Source organism: Oryx dammah, unplaced genomic scaffold (genome assembly GCF_014754425.2).
Source record: "Oryx dammah isolate SB20612 unplaced genomic scaffold, SCBI_Odam_1.1 HiC_scaffold_25, whole genome shotgun sequence".
Taxonomy (NCBI): domain Eukaryota; kingdom Metazoa; phylum Chordata; class Mammalia; order Artiodactyla; family Bovidae; genus Oryx; species Oryx dammah.
Genome location: NW_024070209.1, coordinates 103,264,326 through 103,283,113, shown reverse-complemented (window position 1 = coordinate 103,283,113; position 18,788 = coordinate 103,264,326). Strand labels below are relative to the sequence as shown.

At 60.9% G+C, this 18,788-nt stretch overlaps 1 protein-coding gene across 1 annotated transcript in view; it reads left to right on the top strand.

Annotated features, from left to right (window-relative positions):
• The window catches only part of SARDH (sarcosine dehydrogenase), a 58,013-nt gene extending 41,748 nt beyond the window's left edge, over positions 1 to 16,265 (top strand). The window contains exons 18-21 of the mRNA XM_040225638.1: positions 11,018 to 11,180; positions 11,762 to 11,930; positions 14,042 to 14,177; positions 14,962 to 16,265. Of these exons, the coding sequence (XP_040081572.1) occupies positions 11,018 to 11,180; positions 11,762 to 11,930; positions 14,042 to 14,177; positions 14,962 to 15,087 (594 nt within the window). The 3' untranslated portion in view covers positions 15,088 to 16,265. The remainder of the gene's footprint in view (positions 1 to 11,017; positions 11,181 to 11,761; positions 11,931 to 14,041; positions 14,178 to 14,961) is intronic.
• The last annotated feature ends 2,523 nt before the right edge of the window (positions 16,266 to 18,788 follow it).

The window sequence follows — 18,788 nt, the reverse complement described above, 5'->3', positions numbered from 1 at the left end:
TAGGGCAGGAGCCCCGTGGGGGCCACACTGCTCCGAGGCTGCCCTGTTAGCAGGCGTGCAGTCACCCTGGATGTGGCTGCGGCCACATGCATTGAACAAGGTCTTCCAGCAGTCCCTGATGTAGGAAATGTTACCGCCAGGACAGGTGCTTCCCCAACCTGAACTCAGAGAAGTCGGATGGACTGCCCAGGGCCCCCCCAGCTAACGGGACATTAAAAAACTCATGACTGTGTCAATAACACAGACAAGGCTGTAAAGGGGGTGGGGCGTGGACAGACAGCCAGATTTGAGGGCATCCCTGCTTTTACTCTCCTCGTGTTCATCTGGGGAGGCGCCGAGGAAGGTTCCAGATCCTGGCCTGCAGAGGGGCGGGAGGTCATGCAGTCTGGGTCCTGTTAGCAAGTAAACAGTGTCTCGCTGACGTCAGCAAGGAGGCTGCCAGGAGGAGGCAGATAAAGGCGGCTCTGCTCTGCCTGCGCTCTCGGAGGCCGCGCTAGGGCAGGAAGCGGGGCTGTCTCTGTCTCGCTCGCTTCCTGCCTCCTTGGTGCAGCGCTGCCTGCCAGGACCAGAGAGGGTGTGCGTCTTGAGAGCACAGCACAGCTCCGCCCAGGCCACTGTGGCCGCTGGCCTGCCCTGAGGGCAGCTCGGGCCCTCTCGGCCCCCCCGGGGGGGTGGTCTGTGCAGTGCCCCCCAGTCAGGAGTAGGGGTTCTGACTTGTGATGTGGGACAGGGGGCAGCTGGCGTGGCTCAGCCTGTGTGTGGTTCGGGGATTCATGCGGAAGAGGAGCAGGTGGGAGGGCCGCCCCTCCAGCTGAGGGCCACTCCAGGGAGGCGCTGGGGACTTGGGCTGGGACGATGGGCTCCAGCTGCCTCCCCACACCCACCCCGGGGGGCGGGGGCTGCCCTCCCTGGCCCTGGCTGCCTCCCCAGGCCTGGCCCATGGCTGTCTGGCTGCACCTTGGCCTCTGGGGCCTGGGAACTGGGCTGGGCCAGGGCGCAGGCCAGGAGAAGCAGAGGCCAGACTGCAGGGTGAAGCCTGGCCCGGGACGACAGGCACAAGTGGGGGCCGCGGGGTGCTCGGGGGCAGAAGTGGGGCACAGGAAGGCCGCAGGCTGCTTCTCTCCGCTGCCCCCTGCCCCGCAGCCGGCTCAGCGGTTCTGTGGCAACCACTGTGTTGCTTGCCCCCGTTTCCAGCTGCTGTGCCAGGCCTGGGCGCAGAGCTCATCCTGGCGGGACCCCTTTGGGTGCCCCCTTTGACCTCACTGAGCCTGCCCTTTCTCGTCGGCCCAGAGTCTGGCTGAAGAGTTGATGGGCATCAGTGTTTCACTGTAAATACTGGGAACATTCTTAAGACAAGAGCAAGTTAACGAAAACTCCTCCAGTTCCACTGGAGAGAAAGCCCGAGGTGAACAGAGTGTTTCCTTCCGCCTTCTGTCCCTTATCTCTGCCTGTAAATTCTAAAACAGAAGCAGGCTCATCCCACAAACTGTACACAGTTCGTGCACTCGGCTTCTCTTGGGACATTGTTGGGATGGTTTTCTTGCTCCTTGAAACACCGCCTGCGGTTGAAACACTGCTCCGCCCGCTCCGGCGCCGCCACCGGGCACTTGGCTGGGCTACTTCTTTGCCTTGGAATTGCTCTGTGACGGGCTCCCCATGATGGCGGGCCCGTTACGACTTTGATTATTGACCTTGGACACGTTGTTCAGAACCAGGACCCAGAAGCAGAGGTGTCCCAGGGTCATGGCCCCAGCCTTCCGGGCTGTGCAGCAGTCCTGCAGTATTTTCTGCCTCCCCTTTGGGGGAGGACAGGAGAGACACTGTCCAAGTGTGGCCCAGGCTACCAGCTCACACTCGGCCGGCATGGATGCCCAGCTGAGCTCTGACATTCCCTTCTAAACCTCAGGGTCTCTCCCAGTGCTGAGCCGCAGCTGCCCCTGGAGTTAGTTCCGGGCATGTTGGCTGGGAGCCTACCACGTTGGGGGCTCGTTGGGTTCACAGCCTGGCTGGGCTTGGGGGTGGGAAGGACGCTGCAGCCCCAGCCCAGCCTGCACGGGCCCCGAGGCCTGGGCAGAGAGAGGCCGCAGCCCCGACCGCGAGCCGACATGGAGTGAGGGGGTCCCGGGAACACGTGTACGGCGGGGGGATTCCAGTCTTGCCTTGGCGACCGCACCTCCCCCTGAGGCCCCGCCGGTGCGGCTCTGGCTCCACAGTGTCGATGTTATGACCTCGCAGTGGCCGGGGCCACAAGTTCCTAGACGGTCCCAGTGGGCGGCGTGAAGGCCTCCCCGTCCACTGCCTGCACGAGGGCGCCCAGCAGGATGCAGGCTGGGGGAACTGGGCTGGCCGCTGCCCCGGCCCCGGCCGAGGCAGCTTCACAGGCAGACGGGGAGCTGGGAGCCAGGTCGGCCCGGGATCTGGGGGTCCGGGGCACAGTCCCATCAGGGCTCAGCAGAGCTGGGGGCCAGCAGGCCTGGCCTCTGGTCCTACCCCAGGACCCCCTTTCCGGGGTCAGTTTCCCCATCTGTCACACAGCGTCTAGACAATGGCCGTCAGCGTTTTTGAGCCCTCCTGGAAGTCTGTCCAGACATCCTGAGCACTCTGGATCCAGGGGGAATTTCATGTTCTCCTAAATAATATCAACATGTATTGACACCAGTTCCATCAGTGTTGAGATGCTAGGGCTGGAGCTCAGGGCCAAGTCTTTATGGGAGGTAATTGGCCACCAGCCAACCAGCTGCGGGAGAGGAATGTGTGTGTCTGAGTCATCGGCCAGACCTCCGGGTCACAAGGGATGCGCGGGACGATGAGGGTCAGAGCCCAGAACCACAGATCCCGCCCAAGGGTGGGTGAGCGGGACCCCGCTGCTGCCCGTGAAGACCCACCGTCACGGCAGGCGCGCGGTGGGCGACCGTGGCTGAGCAGTGCCGCCAGTTGCGCCCTGTCCTGAGCAGAGCAGCGCTGCTGTTTTGCAGCAATTCTGAGATGCTTGGCCAGGCCCCAGGCTTCCAAGATCCTCGCATTCCTGTCGGAAGAATGGGGCGGGAGCTGTCCCCTCAGCTGCCAGCTGACCAGATGTCCTCAAGGCCAGCGAGGTTTCCAGTGTAGGTCCGCTCCCGGCCTGGTTCTCAGGGAAGACACTGTGTCCCCGAGCCTCAGCCGAGGACGGGGGCCCCCCTGGAAAGCAGCAGGTGCTGGGCTAGAAGCTCATCGTGAGGCCACGTGATAAAGCAATTTTCTTCTGAAAATTAATTTCGGGTCGAAAGGAAATTGCATTTCTTTTCCCGACTGTGTGCGTCTCACTGTTCAGATTCCATTAGTCCAGGGTGGACTGTTCTCCCCCCCGGCATGCCTCGTACAGAGGCCGGAGGCCCGCACCTTCATGAAGCCTGGGTTTGCCAACTGGGTTTTAGCCGTTGCCCGAAAAGTTGCTTTGCACAAGTCGTGCAAATTCACCACAGCCCTCAAGAGATGGGGGTGTGTAGTTGAGAAAGACGTGGTAGCCAAGGCCACTCATTACGCAGGGCTCTCTCGCGGGGACGGTGACAGCTTCTTGCCGTCAAACTGTAAGGACGGGGTGTGGCTGGAACAAGCGTGCTTCAGAGATTCAAGGTTCCTCCAGGGCAGAACCTTCCTCTGCAGGGATATCCGACCCTCGGCCCCTGCCCGTCTGTAGGTGCAGGTGGGGTCTTTCTGGGGGTGCCTCATACTGTTCACCTGCTGATCCTCAGAGGGCCACGTTTGTGAAGCGTGGTGTGAGCATCACACCTTTTTTTCAAAAGATGTGTCTATTGAGTTATTGTCTGTGCTGGGTCTTCGTTGCTGTGTGCAGGCTTTCTCTAGCTGCGATGAGCAGGGGCGCCTCTCCAGTGGTGGGACGCCGTCCCTGCAGTGGCTGCTCGTGCTGGAGCACAGGCTCCAAGGCGCACAGGCTCCGTTGCTCTGCAGCACGTGGAATCCTCCTGGACGGGGGATGAACCCGTGTCCCCTGGATTGGCAAGCGGATTCTTAACTAGTGGATCACCAGGGAAGCACCTCACCTTTTACTTATTATTATTCTCGGAAAATTGGTTTCCAGTCTGTACCCTACCACCTTCACCACCTTCAGCAACATCACCACCACCACCATTATCCTCACTAACCACCACCATCCCCACCATCTTTACCACCAGCATCACCATCACCTCCACCATCACCAGAACCACCTTCACCAGAGCTACCGGCATGCCTGCACGCTAGCCCTCCGGATCAGACTGCAGGGAGAAGTTGCAGATTGACACAGATGGATGTTTTTGGAGTCAAGGGTGTCTTGGGTTGTTCAGAGGATTTGAAAAATGAAGCTCCTTTAAGCCGTACCGCCAGCTGAATTCCCCACTCTTCTGTGGGTCCGGGGCCCCAGGCCCCTCCAGGGGGCTGCACGTGCTCAGACCCCTGTCTCCCTTGCCTGGGGGGCCCCTAGGATCCTCGTTTATTTAAAGGGATGACTCAGTTTGGATGACGTGCCTGGTGAGTCAGGGGTGCTGTTACACAACCAAACTCCCCGGAAGCCTGTGAAGCATCCGTGAGCTGATGTGATCTGAGACGGCTGGGCACACTGGCTCTTGCCTGGTGTCTGTGGACACATCTGCTCAAGCCCTCTGTGGTGTCTGCCCAGAGAGGAGGCCCCAGGCGGGTTCTGATGTCACCCGTGGCCAGAGCACCCATCCCACGGGAGCCACGTGGGCTGTCCTCCCCAGGGCGCCCACGTGGCCTATGATCCAAGCCAGGATGGGGACCCAGCACCAACCCCCCATAGCACCTCCTCCATTCCTGTGCCCCCCATGGAGAGCTGGCAGGAATTTCAGGAAGCCCCCAAATCCATCTTGCTGAAACCTGAGTGTATTCACTGCCCCCAGAATAATCCAGTGAGTCAGTCGAGGGTAGGGCGGGAGTGTGGAACGCTGACGGCGTGGAGCACCTGCTCTGACTTACTGGCTGTGAGTCCTCTGAGTGTGCTGGGAAGTGCTCCCTCCAGCTCGTGAGAGCTGATGGCTAAAGCTGGAGGAAAATTGGCAGGTGGTGGTTAAACCACTGGCAGCTTGAAATCAACCGTGGTAGGACTGTGCACCCCGCAGAAAGGGGTAAACGCTGCGAAACAACCCCTGCCTCCCGAGAGCTGGTTGTCAAGCATCTTCCAGGACATCACGGGGCTTTGGCCAGGTGGCCTGACCTCCCTGAGCTCCAGCTTCCTCATCTGTAAAATGCGCGTGCCAGCAGCACCCGCCTCGCCAGGCAGCCAGGGGCCCTAGGCTGACAGTTTTGTTGACTGTGCCCAAGGCTCTGTGAACCCTATTCCCACCCAGGATTTGCAGAAGCAGACCCAAAGGGATGTCAGTCAACCGGGATGCGACGTTTGTGACTCAGATTTAAACCTTGTAGGTATGTGGCACCCCAGCCCACACTCTCAGCCACCAGGGTGCCTGCTCTGGGGGGCGGCTGGCCCTTACTGCCCCGTGTCAGGTGTGAATGCCAGGACAGCCGGGCAGCACCCTGAGGAGGACTGAAGAGGGTCCAGATCCTGGGGTGATACAGGGGCCCCCGGGGATTCTGGAGCACAGGTGTTTGTGGAAAGCGTGGCTAGAAGCTTCGTCTTGCCGGATTTGCCACCTTTGTCTGGGGCAGGTGACCCCGTGTGGAATGACGGACGTTACTGACCACCCACTGTGTGCAGAGCCCCGGGGCTGGGGTGCTCAGAGGCATCTGATTCTCGTGTTCTGGATTCCAACCGTGTCCTTACAAGGCAGATAAGCTTTAAGCCTGCTGCAGCCAAGGCTGTTGCAGACACAGCTCTGTCCGTGTGGGGAGAGCTCTCCCTCACCGAGCCTTGCTGACCATCTCAGGTGCCATCTGAAATGAAATAGGTGACGGGCAGAGGAGGAGAATCCTCTCTCACCACAGGAAACCCGTAGAATCGGGCCTCGCAGGTCCTGGGTGGAGGGGTCTGAAACCCAGAATCTTCCTGAAGGAGACGTTGTTATCGTTGTTCAGTCATTAAGTCATGTCCAACTCTTTGCGGCTCCATGGACCGCAGCACGCCAGGCTCCCCTGTCCTTTACTAACTCCCGGGGTTTTCTCAGATTCATGTCCATTAAATCCATGATGCTATCTAATCATCTCATCCTCTGCCACCCTATTCTTTGGCCTTCAACCTCTCCCAGCCTCCGGGTCTTTTCCAATGAGTCAGCTCTTCGCAGCAGGCGGCCTAAGTACTGGAGCTTCAGCTTCAGCCTCAGTCCTTCCAGAGAGGAGAGGGTCTCTGAGCAAATTCAGACGGGAGAAGAGCCGCCCAGCAGGAGTGCTGCTCAGGCAGACGTTTGGGGCTTGACGGGTCTGCCTCCCTACCCCTAGCACGGTCCCTTTTCGTCGAGGGGTCCCACTGGGTCTCCGTTCCCCAGCCCAGGACTCTGAGCCTCGCAGGGGGCTCCTGCTAGCTTTAGAAGCAGTTCCTCCCTCTGTGGGTCACCCGGCAGAACCACGCCGGCCGCTGGAAAGATGGGCCCCGGCCAAGCCCTGGCGATTCCTGAGTGGTCACCGAGCTGAGCCAAGCAGAGAAGGACACTGCTCCCAGCAGGACCTCACACAAGACCCTGCTCCGGCTGCTTATTGTCTGCTGCTTCCCGGGAGGTACAAGACCAGACCAGCTCCTTGTTCCACCCTTCAGTTCTTTTGCATATGCACCCAGACGTGGGATTGGGGGACATATGGAAGTTCTATTTTTAGTTTTTCGAGGAATCACCATACTGTTTTTCCTAACAGTTGCACCATTTTGCATTCCCCCAACTGCGCCCAAGGGTTCCAATTCCTTCATATTCCTGCCAACACTGATTATTTTCTGTTTTCTTCGAAATGCTAATGGGTTAGAAGTCAGATCTCATTGTGGTTTTGATCGACGTTTCTCTACTGTTTAGTGACGTTGACCATCTTTTCATATGCTTGTTGGCCATTCGTAGATTTTTGGTAAAATAAGTTCTCAAGTCGTTTCTTAATCGAGTTGTTTTGTTTTTGTCGAATCGTAGATGTTTTTTATTATATATTCTGGATGTTAACCCCTTATCAGACACATGACTTCTGAATGCTTTCTACCATTCTGTAGGTTAGCTTTTCACTGTTGTACCCTTTGAAGCACAGAGGTTTTTACATTTGCTCTAGTCCCATTTAGCTCTTTTTGCTCTTCGTTGCTTTTGCCTCTGGTGGCATATCTGGGAAATCACTGCCGAGTCCAGAGTCATGAAGCTCGCCTCTGTGTTGTCTTCTAGGGCTTTCACAGTCTGCGGGCCCACATCTGGGCTCTAATTCGATTTGAGTTAGGGCGTGAATATTGTGTGCGTGGTATATGAGAAGGTTCCCTTAGCCTCTCGTTGTCCTTTCCCCGTGGAATAGCCACGGCAGGCATGCGTGGGTGCACGCTCAGTCATGTCTGACTCTCTGCAGCCCCATGGACTGCAGCATGTCACGCTTCAGTATCCATGGGATTTTCCCAAGCAAGAAGAGTGGAGTGGGTTGCCGTTTCTCCCTCCAGGGGATCTTGCCCACTCAGGGACTGAACCTGCGTTTCCTGAACTGGCAGGCAGATTCTTTACTGCTGAGCTGCCGGGGAAGTCCCAGTGGTCTTGGATCCCTTGTTCAAGGTCACTAGGCATTTACATGAGGGTTTATTTCTGGGCTCTTGTTTCTATTCCATTTGTCCATTTGATTTTATGCCAGCAGGGCACTATTTTGATTGTGGCAGCTTTGTAATAAGTTTTGAAATGAGGAAGTGACTCTTCTGCCTTGTTCTTTTCCAAGATTGTTTGGCTATTCGAGGTCACCCATGTAACTGTTAGGGTGAAATTTTCTATTTCTGCAAAGACAACAAAACAAAACAAAAAAAGCCGCTAGGATTTTGATAGAGATTTATTGAATCTGTAGATCACTTTGGGTAATACTGGTATCTTGGTGATATTCAGTCTTCCAGTCCACAAACAAAAGAGTTGTCTTTCCACCTGTCTCTTTCGTTTCCTTCGGCAGTGTTCTGTAGTTCTCAGCGTGCAAGTCTTTCACCCCCATGATTAGGGTTATTCCTAAGTGTTTTATTCTTTTTGTTGTGACTGTACATGGGAGTTTTTCTGATTTCCTTTTCAGACGGTCTGTTGTTAGAGCGCAGAAATGCAGCTGGGTTTTGGGTGTTGATTTTGTGCCCTGCAACCTTGGTTTGTCGCTTCTAGCAGTATCAGGGGAGTCCTGGGGTCATAAAAGGGTTTAAACGGAAGCTACTTTAAGGCCTTTCCTGATAATCTGCATCTCCGTGGCCCAATCCACTGTCCGTGGTTCCCAGAGCAGGCGGGGCTGTTTTGCAGAGGGTTTGCCTCAGTTTGGGGCTCGCTTTTAAAGCTGATCCAGGCTGATGCTGACTGGCAGGTGACAGCACCCGGCACCTGCCTTCCATGAGCTTGATGCTCACTCACCTCCATTTATCAGACGTGGGCACTGAGTCTGGGGGAGGCCGACCCGTGGTCAGGCTGATTCTGAGCCCATGTTCCAGATGCGCTCGTGCTCAGCCTGTGTCCCCTCTCAGAAGACCCCAGGGCTCGCCTAAATCCACAGCTTCAGTGGAGAAAAGTGCAAGGTGTCTCGAGAACCAGTGATGCTGGCAACTTAGAGAGTCACTAGGAATCCCCAAGCCCTTCCCCTCGCTTTGCCGGAAAGCAGAGCTTTGGCCCTCTGCACCTGTCTCCCCACTCCATCCAGGAAGTATTTATTCAGCCCCCTGTGTGCCGGGCTTGCCCACAGGGCTGTAATGGAGAGCACGCCGGCCAGCCTCCCAGCCTCGTTGGATTCCTGGGAGCTGGGGAAGGGGCCGGGTGGCTCCATCCCACCCCTGAATTCACTCGAGAACCTGGCTTAACTGAGGGAGGGTGTCTGACAAGACCCGCAGTCCTGGGCCCATTAATGGGTGAGCTTTGAAAATTATTTTTTTCCTGTTTGAAATGAGATTGGCTTTGAGCCCCAAGCTCCTCTGTGGTCTGTCTAAAATTAGAACCCCATTGACAAGGCGTCTTTGTCAGGGGCCCACGGCTTGCACCAGGGGAGCAGGGAAACATCAACAGTATGTTTTCTGTGTCAATTCTGAGTTTCTTGAGAGGCCCAGGCAAATGGCAGCTCAGAGCAAATGTGTGCCTTTCAAAAGCTTTCTGAATCCAGCCCTCCTAGCAGCTGTGATTTCAAGTCATTTGGGAGAGCAGGCCAGCTCTCCTCTCCGTCCACTGACCTTATCGCCGCAGGAGCTGTCCCGGGCAGCCCTTTGGGCTCGGAGCAGTGATGGGATCGGGTCCTCTGCCTCCAGGAGCACTGCGGCCTGCTGAGGCCTCCCTGTCCCTTCTGTGACCTGGACAGGGCTGTGCCCGGCCCCGCACGCAGAGACACTGGACGTTCAAGGGTTTGCCCGCAGGCTGGAAGCAGTCACCAGGAGCTGGGTGTGCAAGCAACCCGGCACCAACCAGCAGGGCAGGAAAAGCCAGGCTGCCGGGCCAGGCGTCGCCCATCCTGCTCATGGCCTCCACGTGGCTGCTGGCACGGGACACAGGCTGACGGACACGCTCGCCCAGAGACCAGCCGTCCCCGCGTCAGCACTGTGTGTGTGCGGGCCGGGCGGGCTGTCTCCGGAGCCCGTTTCTGCATCATCCCCTAGAAAGTTTTTGCAGTGATGTCTACAAAGAGCAGGCCTGGGGATGCTCCATGAACAGCACCGTCCCTTCCATGGGGTTTGGGGGCCCACGGTCCCTTTCCTGGCCTGTGAACCCAGCCCTGGGCAGTGCTTTTACGGTCCAGCATCAGCAGCCAGTCAGCAAGGCCCTCCCAGCCTCACCCGCCAGCCTTCTTGCCTGCCCCCGCCCCCGACAACACCCACGGCTGCTCCTGCTCCGTGCCTTTGCACTTGTTCTGCCGCTTGTCTGGAAGGCCCGTCCACAACAGCAAACCCCCACAAGATCCCAGCTTGGCCTGTGCCTACCTCAGGGTCCTTCTGCCTGCCTGCCCTGGAGCCTGCTTGGGCGTCTGGCTGTGGCCTTCCAAGACTCAAGGCCTGGGGGTCAGAGGCTGTGTCTGCCTTCAGATCCTAGCTCTTGGCCGAGGTCCGCTGGGGTGGGGGGTGACCAGGACACTCTCCTGACGCCCAGCTGCCCCCTCCCGCTGCCCTTGAATGCACTAAGCAGGCGACTCATGAGTCGTGTGGCTGACTCCCCATCCTTACTCGAGGACACCCCCTCAGAGCTTCCTAAGACAGGCAAAGCCAGGCTCCCGGACCCCATTTAGAGGCCAAAGAGAGGCCAAGTGTCTTGCCCAAGGTCACTGCAGTGATGGGACGGTGGCCCCCTAAAGAGATATCGCCCCTGGGCTGGGAACGGGACCTTGGAATCAGGGGCTATGCTGATTCGATGCCGGTGAGTATCCTGGGATGAGAGCACCCTGGTAAGGGGGGGCTCCGCCCAGCAGCCAGTGTCCTGATGAGAGACAGGGAGACACAGACATGGAGGAGACAGAGGCCAAGACCAGCGTGACGCATCCAGGTCAGCAGAGCCTGGACCACCAGGAGATGGAAGGGGCAGGAGGGACCCACCCCAGAGCCTCCAGAGGAAGCACAGCCCTGCCCACACCCTGGTTTTGGACTTCAGGCCTTAGACCTGGGAGAGAGCTCACTTCCGTGGTCCTCTGCCCCTGGCTACCGAGGCCCCAAGACACTCCTATAGTCATTTAGGAGACAAGCTGTGGCCTGGGAACCACGTGTCCACTTCCACTCCCAACGGCAACATCTCTTCTTTTCAAAGATTTCCAGAGCGCTCCTGAGGACTCTAGCCGGCAGGCCCCATTTCTTGGTGGCCTGTGGCCTGGGCCCAGGTCTGGCTATTAGTGGTGGCGGTAGGAAGTGTCCACCCATTGGTGGCAGCTGGGCCTCCACCCCGGTCTGCGCCTGGCCCGGGTCTGAGCTGTGCCTCGCCCCCAGGTCCGGGCCGTGAGGCTGTCCTTCGTGGGGGAGCTGGGCTGGGAGCTGCACACTCCGAGGCCATCCTGCCTGCCTGTGTACAAGGCCCTGATGACCGCGGGGGCGAAGCACGGCCTCGTCAATGCCGGTTACCGGGCCATCGACTCCCTGAGCGTCGAGAAAGGTGTGTGCGGGGCCTGGACCACAGGGCGGGTGCGGAGCCACACTCGCTGGAGGCTGCTGACCAGTGCCCGTGTGTCACCATGCTCCCTTCCTGCCACGCCGTGCCATGCTGTGCCGCCCCGTGCCCCCTCACAGACTGCTTCCCCAAACCCCCTTTGCTGCCCTGGTACCAGGGCCTGGGAACAGTGCTGGGATCTGACCCCAGCGCTCTTGGCAGGGGCGCAGGTATCTCCCGGGGGGAGGGGCCCAGAGCCAGACTTGGATTCAGCGCTGAGATTCCCAGAGAGAGCTGAAGACCATCAGAGCAGGAGGGGGACCCTCCGAGCTGCCCGGCTCTCCACTGCCCCCTCCCCAGGGCCTCCAGCCTGATGGCAGAGATGCGCGGAGATGCTGCTGGGGGTGGTCTTAACTCCAGGGCTCAGCCAGGGCGCCTCCTGAGACTGAGGATGCTCCCAGCCCCCGGAAACCCCGGGTCATGGAGGGTCTAGGCTGAGGGAGTGACTGGGGGCGGGCATCCCCTGGGACCCCTTCTGAAGTCCCCGCCCCCGCTGGACAGTGACCCCGTGGCCTCCCCCACTCCAGGCTACCGGCACTGGCATGCCGACCTCCGGGCTGATGACAGCCCCCTGGAGGCGGGCTTGGCCTTCACCTGCAAGCTCAAGTCCTCTGTCCCCTTCCTGGGGCGTGAGGCCCTGGAGAAGCAGCGGGCCGAGGGCCTCCGCCGGCGCCTGGTTGGCTTCACCGTGGACGAGTAAGTACCGCTGGGCCTGGGGCCCCCGGGAATGGGGAGTGGCTGTGCAGACACATGGGACGGTGCTTCTGGGCTCCCCTTCCCCCCGCAGGCCAGGCACCCTCTCCCGGAGCACACACCGCAGCCCCCAACAGGAAGGAGACTGGGACCCGCGGGGCAGGGCTGGGTCCACAGCGGGCCCGACTCTGAAGCTGGGCCTACAACTCAGATCCCACCAGGGCCAGGCAGGGGGCAAACCGGGCGCGGGCTGGTGGCGGTCGGCAGGGAGCGGACAGCGCAGCCCTCGGCAAACACAGGTTTTGGCCCGCTTTATTTATTCTGGCCACACTGCGTGGCTTGCAGGACCTTAGATCCCCACCTAGGGACTGAACTCGTGCCCTTGGCGGTGGCAGCTGTGAGTCCTAACCACTGGACGGCTGGGAAGTTCCTCCGAACATGTGTCCTGAAAGGGGAAGGCCCTGCCCAGCCAAGTAGGCTTTGTGGGGGGCGGCCACTGGGGCCCCCGATCTGGTTGCCCATCAGGGCACTGCCATTGCCCCCCGTGTCCTGGTCAGAGCCTCCCCACAGCCCGGGAGGGGCCATGCAGAAGGAGGGGCCAGGCTGGGGCCAGGCTGGGGCCAGCCCCACTGACAGACGGAGACCACAGGGGCCCAGGGGCAGAGTGGTTCTCGCCCAGGCCCCTGGCTGGGGTGGGAGGAAGCCCCATGCAGGGCCGATCTCTTCTCCCCACCTCCCCCCATCCCCACCTCCCCGGCAGCTCTGAGCACGTTGCCCTTCGTGCTGGGAGCTGAGCCTGCACAGGCCCCGGGTCCCTGGTGCTGGTTGGAGGACGTGGATGGGGTGATGAGGAGCTGGGTAGCAGCCGTCCCCAGGGTGGTGGGCGTCTCTGGGTCTCGTTGGCTGATGCCAGTGGTACCCTTTCTCCCAGATTCGGCGCCTTCAAATGAAGCGTCGAGGCTGCTGGGATTGGGGTTGCAGAGTGAGCAGAGCTGGGCGTGTCGTCTCCTAACTTCTCCCTGGGACCCTGTCAGGCTGCCCCTCTGCCTGACTCCTTGTCCGCCTCCCGGGGAGCACTCAGCTCTGGTTTGGGGTGCAGATAGGGCAGGGGTCGGCCGAGCCCTCCTGCCACCTGGCCCTCCAGAAAGCTCCCGCTGCCTCGGAGAGCAGTGGCCACCGCCCGGCTCGCCCCTCCCCAGGGTTCCCCACTGGGATGCAGAGTCTGCCTGGGGCCGTGGCCTGGCCATCCCGGAGGGAGGAAGGACGCCACCAGGATGCCGCTGCTCTGCCCTGGGGCCCTGGGCGGGGCAGGGGCCTCGCTGAGGCTGTCTCCTCTCGTGGACACGGCACCCCCGTAGGACGGGACCGAAGGAGACAGGATGAGTTTGCAAAGCTTCCACCACCCCACCCTCATCCTCTGCACCTGTGGGGCCCAGACCTTGTCACCCCTGACCTCCGAACCGGGAGGCACCCAGACCCTGTTCAGACTCTGGCTCAGGGCAAGGTTCCCCCAGTTCCTGTTGCCGTAACCACCCCAGCCGTGCCCCACACTCCACCGGGCACGGTCCTTGGCACCCACCCCAGGACCCACGGGGCCACACGCTGCTGCAGCCCTGGGGGTGGAGCGCCCGGCCCAGTGCCCGCAGGCATGAGGACTCAGGCAGGAGAGGGCACGCCGGCCAAGGTTTACACCAAACACTCTGGCGCTGCTGTTCCTGTGATTGCAGTTTAATCCTCTGCTCGTTTCCTATTTTAAATTTTCAAAAATTTTACGGCGAGCATTCGTATTTTATGTGTAAGACAGAAAATTACTTTTAATAAATGATGCATCACCTGTCAGAAAAGGAGAGCCGTCAGATGAAAACAAGTTGTGTGACAGTTCCAAATCCGTGGGGCCTGCCTCCAGAAACACGGAAGTCGGGCCCTGGTTTTGATGTTTTCTGTCCATTTATCTGCTTGGAGCCTGAGCCCTGGCACGTGAGCCCCTAGCAGACCAGCCCTGAGGAGTGGAGCCCGTGGTCTGGGGGGCTCTGTCCTTTCTCCTCGACCAGGCAAAGTGCAGGAGTTCACCCTCCGGGGGCTCTGGGGTTCCAGCCGTCTATTGCTTCTTCCAGGAAAGTGCCCATGTTCGGGCTGGAGGCCATCTGGAGGAACGGCCAGGTGGTGGGCCACGTCCGCAGGGCCGACTTCGGATTCACCATCAATAAGACCCTGGCCTACGGCTACATCCGAGACCCCAGCGGCGGGCCGGTGAGTCCCCCCGCCCCTGCACTGCCACGGGGAGCCCTGGTCCCCTCTGGGGCTCTCCCCCGCACCCCTGCCTCCCTCTCTGGATGGGCTGGGCCTGGGGGCCCGGAGACCAGTGAAGGGACTGACTGATGGGGGCCCTGTCTTCCCAGGGCATAGGTGGTGGCTGTTTCTATGTTTTCTTTCTGACAGAACCTGACTTTGGAAGCTCCAGGCTTCTCGTGGTCAGAAAGGGGCTCTGGGCAGGGCTCCCCGCCTGTGCTCCCTGGAGCTGGAGATCCTGTGTGTGTGTGAACGGTTGTGTGCGCACACATCAGTGTACACACAGGTATACCCACCTGTGAGCACACATACGGGCACACGGGCACACAGAAACACGCGTGCACAGGCTCATTTGGGGGACTCGGCAATGAGACCGAAGGGGCAGCTTGGTCTGTGTGCAGAAAGTCTAAGCATTTTGCCCAAACCGCCATTTATAAACCCCAGAAGTCCCCCACTGGTCACCTGCCCTCCCAGGGATCAGTGGTTACAGGGCAGGGCTTGCTGCCCAGCGGGAGAGGTTCTCCTCGGTGCCAGACCTCAGCTCCACCGGACCCCAGGGGCTCAGGTCCAGCTCAGGGGCCCGGGGACACGGGGTCCACTTGCTCAGGGCTCAGGGCAGTTCCTGGACTCAGAGGAGGGAGGGGCGTGAGAGAGCAAGACAGTGGCCCGTCCCGGGAGGCAGGCTGCGTGAGCCCGGCTCCTGTGGGGCGCCGAGTGACCGCGGCCCCTCCTCTGTGCCCACCAGGCCTCCCTGGACTTCGTGAAGAGTGGGGACTACGCCCTGGAGAGGATGGGGGTGACCTACGCTGCCCAGGCCCACCTCAAGTCTCCCTTCGACCCTGACAACAAGAGGGTGAAGGGGGTCTACTGACGGCCGCGGGCAGGGCCTCAGCTGGTCCGGGGATCAGCGACCTGCCACCCCGGCCCACGCCACCCATTCCCAGGGACTCGCGCCGCCCTGGACGCCGGGACCAGGACCCTGGCTGGAACATGGACTCCCTTGCCCTTCATCGAGAGCTGCTTGCTATGCCCCTCAAAGATGCAGACAGAGGGGGTGGAAAGAGGACCCAGAAGGCCCGTTCTGTGGTCACTGACCGAAGCGGGGTCTCGAGTCCACCCCCACCCCCCATAAAAGCCACCTGCTATGCCGTGGGCTCAGGGGCCAGCCTGTAGCCCTGGAGAGCTTCTGAAGAGGAGCTTAGGAAACCCTCAAGAAGGCCCCCGTGAAAGCGGGTGGCGGAGAGCCTCACCCAGTGCTCTGTCTGTGACGGACAGGCTGCCCGGAGCGGCCTTGAGAGTTGCAGGTGTGTCTGGCACGGGGGACCATGTGGGATTGATTAGTGCTGTCTGCTTCAGGCACAGTAGTGAAGGCAGAGAGCAGGTGTGCCAGACTGGCACCGCCCCTGAGGTCAGGGTTGGCAGGATGGTCTGTTCCCAGGTCCCAGGAAGGAGGGGTGGACCCAGAAAGCGAGCTCTGCTTGCGTTCACACGGGAAGCCCCTGGAGAGTTCCCAGCCCTGAAATCGGCGCCAGGAGCAGGGCTGGGAGGGTCTCAGCTGCGGCCGGCCCCCCCCCCCCCCCCTACCGGCCAAGGTGCAGAAGCTCCCTCTCCTGCCCTGGTTTCCCCGGGGCCCCTTGCTCACCATGTTGGAGATGAAAGGGTGCTGCCGGGTGAGGACCCATCAGGACCCCCCTGCCCGGGGGGCCTCTCTCCTTGCTGTCTGACTCAGCTCTGGGTCTCGTCCCCTGCTCTGCCAGTCCCCAGGGGTGGCACTCGCCCAGGGCCTGGAATGAGGTGACCCCACTGTCCCCACCCCAGGGCCTTCAGAACTGCCCATCCTCCCTGCGGGGACTGGCGCCTGGCCCCGGCACCCAGGCAGCCCCCTGGGGAGGGGGCCCGAGGAGACGCGGGCAGGAAGCTGTGCGGTTGACTGGGGTGCAGAAAGTCCTGGTGGGCATGGGGTTGGTTTCAGAGGTGCCATCCCACTCAGCGCACTCTGTGGACTGGGCTGAAACGGCTCAGGCTAATAAAGTCAAGGCCATGGGAAGACGTTTGCGCTTCACGTGACCTTTGGAGAGAAGCTGGTCCCCTCGTCAGACCGCAGCCTGGGGGCCAGGGGCCTTTCTCAGGGGGGCCAAGGCTCTTTCTTAAGGGGGCCGAGGCTCTTTCTCAAGCCTCGGGCAGAGGAGCGCCTGCAGCCGCCTGCCCATAGGTGGGCCTGGGGGACCCCGAGAGGGCTCTGTGGAGCCAGGAGAGGGGAGGGGGGAGCAGGCCTGCTTCCCGGGGCCTGCGGTTTGGCCCCGGACCCCTGGGCGGGGCCTGTGCAGCGTTCATTCCACAGCTGTCCCTGGGGGCAGCTCGGGCCAAGGGGCGGTCTGGCCCAGGCTCCACCTCGACTCCTCTCTCAGGGGCTAAGTCCGGAAACAGAAGTGTCCACACTCCCTTCCCTGCCTGTGTTTGTCCCTCTGCTGGGGAGGAATAACCCTGGCCCCCTCTGGAAATGGCACTGGCCACCGACGTGAGAGAGACCGTCATGGGCCGCACCCCCCAGCTTACCCGCTTCACCCCAAAGGGCTGCTCGGGAAGGTCTGAGCCCCAGCAAGCTTCCCCATCGCTTCGGGCTGGACCGTATCACCCTCTCTCCTCAGAGCTGGTGACCTAGGCCAGCCCTTCTTCACCCTAATCCTGAAACACTCTGCTGCCTTAATTTTGGAAGGTTTTTCTGGGCAGAATGAGCACCGTGGCTCTGAGCGCCACCTGGAGCTCTGCACAGGCTGGGCTGAGCATGGCTGTTAGCAGGACACAGGAGAAGCCCCCCCCCCCCCCCCCCCTCCCGCCCCCAGACCCAGCCCGCCTGTGGCCGGCCATCCCGGGAGCTCTGAGCCTCCTGCAGGGACCCAGGGCAGCGACGTGCCCTCTGGAGGAAAGTGGACAGACCCCTGCCTACCCAACTCTCCCACTGGCCCCTGTCCAGCAGCCTGAGCAGGCTGTTAGGGACCATGCAGGTCCCAGGTCCCTGCACCCCGCAAGGACGTTTGCACCGGTCTGCCGGCACCTGGCCTCTGGTCTCTGCATGGCTGGCAAGGATGAGGTGCCAGCTTGCTCAAATCTTACGTGCCTCTCACGGGGCTGGCCTGGGACCCACTGCCCTCCAGATGTCAGGAGTGGTGGCAACGGCATTTGGCAACAGAGAGGCTCTAGGGCCAGACTTGAGTGACGTGGACAGCGAGCCCGTCACATGCAAAGGTCCTGGGGTGGGCATGACCTGCTGTGTGCCCTGGGCAGTGTCGGCCTGGCTGGGCTTCCTCCACCCCGTCTGCAAAGGGTTTTAGGGCAGTGGGCAGAATGCTCCGCTGCTCTGCCTCAGTCTGGGGACACCCCAGTGGAGCTTCTGCCTGCCAAGGATCCTCCCACCCCCACGCCACGGAATGAAGGGCTTGCCTAGGGTGGCCAGCACATCCTGCCCACGCCCCTGATGGACAGGCAAGAGCTGAGCCGTCTGGCCTGGGGTCACGCAGCGTGAGCTTGGAGAGGGCCTGCCCGGCAGAAGCCCTGGCACCCGAACAAGACGCTCACTCCTCCCAGGGTCCTCACCTCCTGCTCGAGCAGGAGGCAGTGGGGCCTCTGTGGGCCGTGGGGAGGAGCGGGCAGTGTGGCCAGCGGGGCATCCCTGAGCGTGGCCATGGGGCTGGGTGCATGCAAGTCTGACTCTAGCGCCTCTCCTTTGCCAAAGGCCGTTGCTACCACTCCTGACATCTGGAGGGCAGTGGGTCCCAGGCCAGCCCTGTGAGTGTGAGGCATCCAGGAACTGAGCAAGCTGGCACTTCATCCTTGCCAGCCATGCAGAGACCAGAGGCCAGGTGCCGGGAGACCGGTGCAAACGTCCTTGCGGGGTGCAGGGACCTGGGACCTGCATGGTCCCTAACAGCCTTCTCAGGCTGCTGGACAGGGGCCAGCGGGAGAGTCGGGTAGGCAGGGGCCTGTCCACTTTCCTCCAGGGCGCTGGATGGCCTTCCAGGCGGCCTGCCGGCTGCTCCCAGAGCTCAGGGGCGCGTGGCAATCCTGAGCGGCCTCAGATCGCCCAGCGTGGGCCAGTGCTGAGCCCCACCTTTGCTCTCCTCCAGCTTTATCCTTTGTCCCTCCTCATGGCCCAAGGAGCCTGCTGCCAAGATGCCAGCCCCCTGCAAGTGGGGCCTGGGGCTGTGGGTGCTGCCCCTCAGCTCCCTCACTGGCCTCCCCTCCAGCCCCCAGGCCTCTCCCAGCAGCCGGGCCCTCTTGCCTCCAGAGGAAGAAGGGACAGAATGGAAGCCCAGGGCAAAGCCTTGGTCTCAGACTGGGAGGGGATGGAGGGTGAGGGTCCCCACACAAAGGCCTCCTGGGCTGTGACGTCAGAACGGGCAGGGCTCCCCAGGATCGGGTCTAGCATCTTCCACTGAAGGCTCCCAAAGTCCCGCCATCAGGAGTCTGCCACAAACACCATAGTCTGTGGCCAGGGATTCACGGGACACGGCGGGCTGCCTTCCATCCAAGAACCTCCTGAGAACGCAGGGAAATGTGGAATGTGCGCGTGAG